This window comes from Larimichthys crocea, chromosome III, assembly GCF_000972845.2.
Source record: "Larimichthys crocea isolate SSNF chromosome III, L_crocea_2.0, whole genome shotgun sequence".
NCBI lineage: Eukaryota > Metazoa > Chordata > Actinopteri > Sciaenidae > Larimichthys > Larimichthys crocea.
This window is the reverse complement of record NC_040013.1, coordinates 30,821,894-30,831,571: the sequence shown is the minus strand read 5'-3', so window position 1 is coordinate 30,831,571 and position 9,678 is coordinate 30,821,894. Positions and strand designations below refer to the sequence as shown.

The 9,678-nt window shown below is 43.6% G+C and overlaps 1 protein-coding gene across 1 annotated transcript; it reads right to left on the bottom strand.

The window, feature by feature from the left end:
* Positions 1 to 1,437: 1,437 nt before the first annotated feature.
* fem1c (fem-1 homolog c) lies at positions 1,438 to 9,420 on the bottom strand. The gene is made up of 6 exons (XM_010748495.3): positions 8,331 to 9,420; positions 5,312 to 5,481; positions 4,989 to 5,177; positions 4,290 to 4,801; positions 3,775 to 3,951; positions 1,438 to 3,564 (listed from the first exon to the last, which is right to left on the bottom strand). Exons 1-6 carry the CDS (start codon positions 8,872 to 8,874, stop codon positions 3,300 to 3,302), a joined length of 1,857 nt encoding a protein of 618 aa, XP_010746797.1. The 5' UTR covers positions 8,875 to 9,420; the 3' UTR covers positions 1,438 to 3,299.
* Between the last annotated feature and the right edge of the window lie 258 nt (positions 9,421 to 9,678).

The window sequence follows — 9,678 nt, the reverse complement described above, 5'->3', positions numbered from 1 at the left end:
CTGTAATGACATGAGGATAAAGTAGACAGAGGAAAAAACAGAGCAGGCAGCTGAACGACGCTAGGATCTGGATAAGTTGTGATGAAATATTAACCTCATTGTGGCACTAGAGGAAAAGCCATTGGATCTGATAATGGGAAGTCACTGTCCAGGGATCATTAATGTCTACACAATTTTGTAAAGCTCATGAAGGCTTATCCCCCTGGCACCATGAATATTATTGTGTCTAATTTCATAGTAATCTATCCAATAAGCTGTCAAGACATTTAAGTTAAAGCCAGAAGTGTTGAGAGGAAAAGTCAGAGGATCACCAAAGGTTCATCCTCTGGGGATTGTGAATGTCACATCATCACAATCCGTCAAATAGTTGTGGAGATATTTCAACATTACTTTGTTGGACCGACAGGCCTTGATGCCACGTTACTAACTAAAAACAGACGATGTGAGTGCATCTGTAAATATTTACTGAGCTTCAGCCCTAAAACCAGCTGCTACTGGAAAATTTAATCTTTAAAGATAGATCACAAATATAGCTTCATTTTTTAAAAAGGCCCACTGCTTTCCCATAACAGCTGAGCTCTGTAGTTTTTAGCACTGTTTACATGAGTAAATAGTGATGTTTAATAAACTTCTGGACAGAAATACAGCTTTATGGCACAGAGGAATAACCATTTATATATTAGGCTTTGAATAGACTTTATCTTTATCTTCTGTAGTGATGTAGTAAGAACATATGAATATCATTTCAGCGATTGCAACAGATAGAAACAGTTATTGAGGTGCATGTTTTTATTTAGGGCAGTTCTCTGAAGTGATTGGATGCACATGAACATGAGCAAACCCTGTTGCAATGTCAAAAGTTTCTCTGGACACATTCCAGTCCAGAGAGGTCCTGTGTATACCCGCTTGCAGCTCAAGTATCTGGAGTTAGTCCACCACATAGAGACTCTGCAGTAAAAGTGGCAGGAGTGTGAACTCAATGTGGAAATAAAATGAACTCCATAGTAAAATGCAAATAGTTAACAGGGAGAGATGCAGCAAAACTAATGATTTGAATTCTTTGCCTAGCTGTGACTTGAGATTTCAACTTAAATTCTCCATTTACCACACTATGTTGGCCATTCATTTTTGTAGTGTGTAACTCGGTGTGCATTCCCATAAATCCTTTAGAGTGCTTGGCGCACACACTGATGTCCTGAGGGAAAAGATAATTTTTCTGTTCTATCAATTTCAGCTCAGATTCAAAGCAGACTGTCTTGGTGAAATAGCATTTTCCTGATCAGAAGGATAGATGTAGTTTAATTAGATAATATGAAATTACCAAACTGATAAGTAGGAACCTAAGCAATGCTAAAATCATCCCATAGAAACTGAAACATCTGAAAAAGCCCCACAAGACGGACAGAATAAGGAAATAAACGACATTTGGACAAGGAGACAAGTGCAACATGGGTTTATTGTCAAACTGGTTATTAAGACATGAACTTGATTAATGCCATATCAAATCTTAAACTCCGCTGTAGTAAAGTGCAGATTCAAATCAAGTTGCCCTGGGAGTCCTCATACATGTTCTATGTCTGGTTTTCAACTGTCAGGTTTAACAGACTGCAATATGAAATCCTATGAATTATGAAAAGCCCTTTTTTTTCTCTTCAACCCACACATCTAAAGCTAATGTGCAAACAAGATAATTCACAAGCTTTACTATTCTGTACGTCGAGGCGTCCTCCTACTCATTTGTGTCTTCAGTTCTCGTACAATTAGATGACGGTTGTACGTAATGAGCAGAACTACCCTCGCTGTGGTCTAGTTTGGAGTCCTCATGAAAAGGTTTTCTGCAGTGATTGGTTGGCTGATATGCTGCTGCTGCTGCTGCTGATGCACATGCACAGCGAGACAATGTTGGTAACTTACTAAAGATTTTGCCTTTTGATAGTGATCATTAAAAATAACGAAGGTATTTAAAGGTCGGCCATGTGTGAACGTTTAAAGAGGTCACTTCTGTGCACAAGCCCGCACACTCCGGCGGTTGTAGACAGTTTAGTTTGGCTGCTGCGGTTTTTTAGTGGCAGTCATGTGCATTATGGAATCTCCATGAGTGCCACTACGCCAAACTCTTGTCCTCGATTTGTGTAAGCTAAAAAAAACAACAACAACAAAAAAAAAAAAAACCTAAAAAAAAAAAAAAAAGAGAGAAAAAACAAAAAACACTCAAACACAAGAAACAAACTGTGTGGCACTCACACGCTCTTGCACAAACGAACATTGACAGTCACTCAGATTCATTCACCTCTCTTACAACAATCAGTACAATGATTTTGCATCCCACCCCCCCACCCCTCAACCTCCCCTCTTCTTCTTTGACTGAAGTAAAAAGGGGACGCTGAAGGGAAACGGCAGCAATGAGGTAAACACAAAAACTCAATGAGAGATATTGCACAGACGAGTGCCGGCACAGAATACAACAGTCTCTCTTTCCAAACAGCCTAGCCTGTGCATAGGAAGAATAAAGCACTTATGGTGTTCGCAGACATTAAACCCTTTCTCGTAAAGCTTTGTTATACACTAAAAGTGGGAACGACAAATTAGTCTAGAATCCGCACCAATTGGCAGATATCTAGATGTGCGTGACAATAACTAAATGTAAAAAGTACAAAAAAAAAAAAAAGTAACCTAATGATGACTGAGGAAGGGTCCATGACTGTTGGCAACAGTGATGGGACAAAGAAAAAAAAATAACCTGAAGTCCCAGCATATGTAGAAATGCCTCAATCCTTGCTTTGAGAAGAGAGAAGCAGGCAAAGTTGAGGCTGGGTTGGAGCCAGCATGGAGAAAAATCTCTCAAGTTTCATTCAATAAATAGCATAGTGGAATATGCAAAAAAAAAAACTTTTTTTTTCCTAAAGCAAAAATATGTAAACCCCTTGCTCACTTCATCCAGAGATACAACAGTTTGTCCATGTTGCAATCCACTGCTAATACATCCCCACAGGTCGGGCTGTGGCTCCACGAAAGAAGAAACAAAAGGAAGAAAATGGTAACTCATTCCTCCATTTACTCCGATCATTTTTTCAGTTTTTCCTGGACATTTTTTGTTCACATGAATCTTCCAAGTTCACGCTCTCCAAATAGTTTGGATTTGCAAACCTAACCCACAAAGATCGTGTCTTTCCGCTCCTCCAACACCTCGTGGGTCAGGTGTTGAACTTTAGTGCTCCTCAAGTCTGTCCAGTCCACTTGATGTAATCACCTTCTCTTTTCATCCGTCCGTTCCCCACCATCCACACCCTTCACGGTCATTATCTGTGGAGCAAGACGAAGGCCTCTAGTTTCTCAGGGATGTTTCCCCGGTAGTCGAGGCTGTGCTTGATGATGGCCCTGGCGGCTAGGCACTGCAGCGTGGTGTGGTTTATGGGTTGGATGACATTCCTGGACAGCTCCTTCTCGTCCAGGAGGTCGCATGCCGTTTGCTGGAAGGCGTTGGTGCTGTCAAAGTGAGTCCCGCATGAAATCAGCAGGTTCATGATGTCCGGGTGACCATTGGATGCGGCGATGTGAAGCGGACTGGTGGATTGAAAAAGATGAAAGATTTAACACAAGACTACACTACGAAACATGTTGTCATTGGTCTAGTCTGATTTATCTGCTTAGTTTATACACAGAAGAAATAAAAATTATTGTTCTAACCCCAAATAGGTCATTTCTTTGTACCAAAGTGAAACCAGTAGACTGAAAGAACAGATGATGAGAGCTGAAACGTAAAAACAAACAGACCTGTTGTCATCTTCATCGCGGCTGTTGACGTCTGCCCCACACTCGAGAAGGATAGAAGCGACTGTGAGGGAGGGGAACTTGCAGACGGGATAGCGCCCCACACACGTGGTGTTGCGATCGACTGCTAAGTGTAGTGGACTGTAGCCGTTCTTACCGCACGGCTGGAGCTTCAGGAATCTGTGAAGATGTGGAAAGACGTCAACATCCTGGTAACAGCACTATGGAAATACAGGACTATGAGACAGAAGCCAGCTTTATCTACATGATTCATTGATCAAATGTAAAAGAAAAAAAAAAAGACTTGTGGCAGAGGTGGGAAGATTTGTTTAGTTCTACTGACACCCTTATTTGCTGGAAAATGGGGATGTAAAATTGCTAAAGCAGGGCATGAACAAAAATACATTTACAGAAATGAGGTCAAATAACTGTTGTGATCACTGTCACAACAAGATTACTGAATCTCCTCAGTGAAGAACAACTTATTGCCAATACAGGTAATATACACACAAGCTCACCTATAGATAGTTTCCTTCTTGAAGTGGTCCTGCTCTGCGGTACACGGCACCTTCTCTAAAAGACAAATGAGGTGCAGGATGATTGACAGGGCCTTGCTGAGCTGGGCAGGGTCCGGAGGCATCGGCCCATTTTGTTTAACTGCCCGCTCAATCTCTAACACGCTCTTGGAAAGGATCCCCATCAAGTCCTCAAATGACACCGATGTCCCCAGGAGCCCCTTGGCGCGGTCCTGCAGCATGAAGGAGAATAACTCAGCGAATGACAGCAGGCTAGAGGCCGTCATGGGGCTGAGGGGGTCCAGGTTGCTCTGCTGCATGTCCAAAGCATACTTCCACAGATTGATACAGCGCTCAAAGTTCCCAGAGTCCGCGTAGACGGCACCTCGGTAACGGATGTAGTAAGACGTGTCTGGATGTTGAGGGCCGAGGATTCTCTCGCGGATGAGCAGTGCCTGCATGCGCATCTCATCCGGGTCAGAAATCAGCCCGTCCAGCTCTTCGTTGTTTGTTACCTGGGTAGAGGATTACAAGGTCAAAACAATTGCTGGGTGCAGTTTAGGGTTTCCACGCAATGGAGAGCTAGCTTTAAAACCTGACACTGTACCCTCTGCGGTAGTTTCTCTGATCAATAAAAAATCCAGTATAATACACTCTGTGGCTCAAATATGAAGACAGGTGGAAAGACAGACTCGTACTCACCTCCCTGGCGTAGTCGTATGCCATGATCAGCTGCTTGGGTTCAGGTTTATGGGTGATGTTGTTACTGTCCAGGTACCTGAGGTCCATGGCTCTCTTCCAGTATTTTAAAGCTCCCAGCAGATCTCTTTTCTTGTCAACAAACGTGGCTCCCAAGAGCTCCAGGGCATCAATACGTTCCGTGTGGCTCGTCTGCAGCGGAAATAACAACATTTTTCAGATTTCTCTCCTTGATAAATATTCAATTGATACAAAACATTATAGCTGTAGCACCACACGCATCTATGTGGACAAGCTCTGCATTGTAAAGTGACAGAAAACCCGACCTGCTGGTGCATTGTCAGGTCATCTACGATGTTAGTGTGGCCTGTGACGCTGGCGGAGAGGAGGGGAGTCATGCCGTAGCCGTCCTGCTCCATGGATGCGCCGTACTGCAGTAACATCCGCATGATCTCCAGACTGCCCGACTCTGCACAGTCATGAAGTGCCGTGTTGCCTGTGAACGGAGAGGGGGGTGGGCACACGTGTCTTACAACAAGCTACGGTCATGTATATTCATTGGGGACAGAGACCTCACACAGAAACTTAGTTGGAATGAAGTTGTTCCTGCAATGCAACAATGTATGTTATATATATTTTGATGAGGACTTAATATTTACTTTAAAGTTAATACAAGAACTCAACAGTTGATCAGTTATAGTGACCTTCCTGCAGATACATGTAATTAAAGGTTGCATTATAACATTTTTTTGATGAAGCAGAAATGCTTTTAATGCTACTAACTGGCAATTATTAACTAGAATATTATTAGATTTTGTACCTTCTTATTGTTCCTACATAGAGTCACAGCAGAGCTAGAAGTCAGCTGCACACTGTCCTTCACGTTATATATTCAAAATGGCTGCAGAACAGCTGATACCAGATGATTATTGTGGATGCTACCCTCGAGTCTTTTGTTACATGCCCATTCCATCCAATGATTACGCATTCAGGTGTGACCCCGTCATGCTCGCAGTGTGTAATGTAATTCTCAACACCACTCACCCAGATAGAAAATAGCAGGTCATGCTGCCTCTAGTTCCAGTATAATGGGTACAACATGTTCACATGTTGGGATGTCAACTCAGCTGCAGTAAGCCTGCATGTGTAGTGTTTTTATGTTTTGGAAGTCTGTGAGTGGTTTTCTTTCTCTTTGTGGCTGTGTCACACGCACTTTAGTACTCTAAAAACAGCCATCAACACATAACAGACCGCATTTTGATCTAAACATATATTCACGTTCTCATAACTTCTCAATAAAACGTGCAGTTTCTATAATTGCGGTCACTGTCACTGCATTTCTTCAAGTTAACGCTGAATCTTACTGAATACGCCAACTCTAAATGCTAGATTCCTGAGTTTTATACATGAAGCAAGAGTAACACTTTGCTGTTATATAGCATTTGTTACATGAATACAAACATCTGGAGATAGAATACTACCGAGCCTAAGCATGTGCTGCCTATCCTTGTCCTGAAAACCTCTTTCAAAAAAAAAAAAAGAGGCCAGTGTGCCGTGGAAATCAGGATGAATCATCAACAAAAACGTTGTAAAATAAATGTTTAAATATGTTTCCACAGCTGGTTCCTCCCAGAGTTCATCATGGATTATTCTGGAAAGCATGTAACGCTTTAAGAGAAAAACACACACGTCTTTGAATCAAATCAATGACACACATCACAAGTCAAGTCCATCCTTACCAGCCTATCATTTCAATGCTTTCACTCACCTCTAGCCTGGCTGCTGTTAGTGCACTGAGGCTTATCCATATTCAAGCAGATGAGACCAATAAGGATTAGTCGGGGATTAAATATTATTCATACTTTAGTTTAGCAAATTCTGCCAAAACTAAACAGATCAGATTATTTTTTCCATCTTACTCTTGACAAAGAAAACTGGTGGGCAGCAGCACTGCAGCTTTTCCTCTCGTATTAGAGACTGGCAAGTCAAACCTGGTCAACATTGAATGTTTTTCAGATATTAAACACAGTCTGCTTCGAAGAATTATAACATTTTAACTTCATGTTGCCGTAAATTCGGCGCAATCTTCCAGGTCTTCCTTAAAACCATCTGCCACCAGTTGATACCTTTTACTGGTGGGGGGATGTGTTCAACGTCAGTGTTGTTTTGTGGTGTAGGAAAGGTGTTGTTGAGCTTTGCTTGTCTGGATGAATAAATTCACTTCCACTAACAAAACAAGTTAATCCAGAAACTTTCCAGAGCCAGGGATTAGTCTGAATACTCATTATGTGACTCCGAACTGAATTTAGGCTACCTTGAGGGCAAATGAGGAGGGCGCATCACCAATAGGTGAGCGCTGGCGACAGCTTTTGAAACAGGTCAGCCTGCTGCGACTGTGGCACCCGGTTAATTTATTTCCCCCCCAACTTACCTCACTCCATCAACATGGTGTCTATCGTTTTGGGAAATGCACCACTTCATATTGGAACATTACACAGTTACTCCTCCGTGTCGGTTCAGCTGTTCTGGGAAATGCGACAGTCTGAAGTGAAAGCACTTACTAGGCTATTCCTCAATCATCACTCACGACCCTGTCGGGCTTGTTTTTGAGTACATGCATCGGTTTGTACACAATAGAGCACCTCTACTGCTCAGGAGAGAAGCGTTAGTCATAAATTAGTCAGTGGTAGGTTCAACGGGGCGAGCTAAAGATGAGCTACAACAGCATGGTTCTGTCCTATTGAAGTGTAGGAGGCGGACAACTTGTAAATTTGACGTGTTTGAGCATAGGGATTAACGCAGAAGCTGTGTATGCGGTCATATTTTTAAGAGTGGGATGATTTGGGAGACGGTTGAAAGGACATTTTTCGGATTTCTTTCCTACCATAAAAGCGGTCATGTTCAAAATCCACTATGAGAAACATGAATGCTCCATTAAGAAAAAGGAACAATACACATTTCCCATCTACAGTCGTAGTACTTCAATGACTTTCTTTTCAGGGGATACCGTGGTCTACCCTAAAAAACACAAAAACTTGTGTTTCCATTCATGAAATACCATCTAAGGGAGAAAATAAAAAGTAGCTCAGACACACCCACAGATTCAGTCCAAATAGTTACCGTCACAGCTTTTCCACTGTGATACCAGACGTGAATGTTATTCTGTTGAGTCATTTCAAATGGAAACCTCCACATGCTTTTGTTATTATCTCATATCATTGTTCTCTACTGGTTATACCAAAAGTGTGGATTTAGATCTCGTCTTGTGTGGTTACTTATCCCATTTAAAAATCTATCTGTGGTGTCTTATCTCAGAGTCCTAGATCATGGGTATGGGTGTCTCACCTTTTACACTCTTCCTGTTGACATCTGCACCTTTCTCCAGCAGGTACTGCGCTATATCCTTGTGTCCCTTGTAGCAGGAAATCATGAGACACGTGTGGCCGTGTCTGTTGGCCACCTCCAGGTCAGCTTTGTGCTCCACCAGGTATTTCACAATGTCCAGGTGACCGTCAAAGCAGGCCGCCCTCAGGGGCGTTGAGTTGGTCAGGGTCGTGCTGTTGACAGAAGCTCCGTGGCCCAGTAAGGACTGGACTACTTTCAGGTGACCCGCCGCCGAGGCGGCCCAAAGCGGGGGGGCTCCCTCGATGGTCTCCCCGTCAAAGTTCACCGAGCCACCGACCTCAACCGGAGCGCTGCAGCACTCCAGCAAATACTCCACCAGGTCCAGGTGGCCGTACCGGGAGGCCATCAAGAGCGGGGTGGCCCCGTTCGTCTTCTCGCCCATCAACTTGGTCACCTCGTGTCCATCTTTGTTCTCCAATAGTTTCTGAAGGAGACGGAGCTTCCCGTCCCTGGCTGCGTTAAAAACCGCCGTCTTTAAATCCATCTCTGGGAGAGTCGGTTACATAAAAAGGCAACGGTGTCCGTGAATCATTCAGTCAACGATAAGTCGAGGAGTAAAGGTCGCTGTGGACCGGTGGAGATCGGGACCCTTTGTTTACAACAAGGTCCCCCCACTTCCCGGCTAACGTTGACTAGCTCACGTTAGCGATTAAAAAAAGAAAAGAAAAGAAAGAAAGACCACGACAAGTCAAGACTTTCAAATTAAAAAAAGAAAAACACACCACCTGCCTGTTATATGAACATCTATTAATAACTCAGACGTTTCAGCCTCGCTTCAGTAATACATTTGTCGCCAAGTTAGCACGGTGGCTAGTCAACTTCCTTGATCGATTCAGCTAACCGACTAGCCTCGCTTACACCGACCGTTTAACCGACACTGATCCACCGACATGCCTCCCCTCTCCATTAGCCCAGCTCGCCGTGCTTGTCATTGTCCCAAAAACATACTCCTGAGACGTGATTTAGTTGTCCGAGGGCCGAGAAATACAGAAATCCACCACCACCACCACCACCCGTGCTGCTCGTTAGCTTAGCCTGACGTTGAGGTCCGTTGTTCGTGCTGCTCGTTAGCTTAGCCTGACGTTGAGGTCCGTTGTTCGGCCAAAAAACAGGCAGGGGACGTCCCCCCAGCAACCGACACACACACACACAAGCCGAGGAACAAACGGCAGACGTTACCCTCTTTACAGCGACTGTAATAGTGGGGGTGATGGTAGCCACTCAGCAAGCTGGCACGACCGTAATCTCCGCGAAGGGGAAGGTAAATAGGGAAGGCTATCCACCCACG

What these genes read in the sequence shown, in the direction of transcription:
- fem1c (XM_010748495.3), bottom strand. Translation starts at nt 8,874, where the DNA reads ATGGATTTAAAGACGGCGGTTTTTAACGCAGCCAGGGACGGGAAGCTC. An exon ending in ACCTGACAATGCACCAGCAG is followed by an intron (nt 5,178 to 5,311) that starts GTCGGGTTTTCT and finishes TTTCCGCTGCAG; the next exon opens with ACGAGCCACACGGAACGTAT. An exon ending in CGCGATGAAGATGACAACAG is followed by an intron (nt 3,565 to 3,774) that starts GTCTGTTTGTTT and finishes TCAATCCACCAG; the next exon opens with TCCGCTTCACATCGCCGCAT.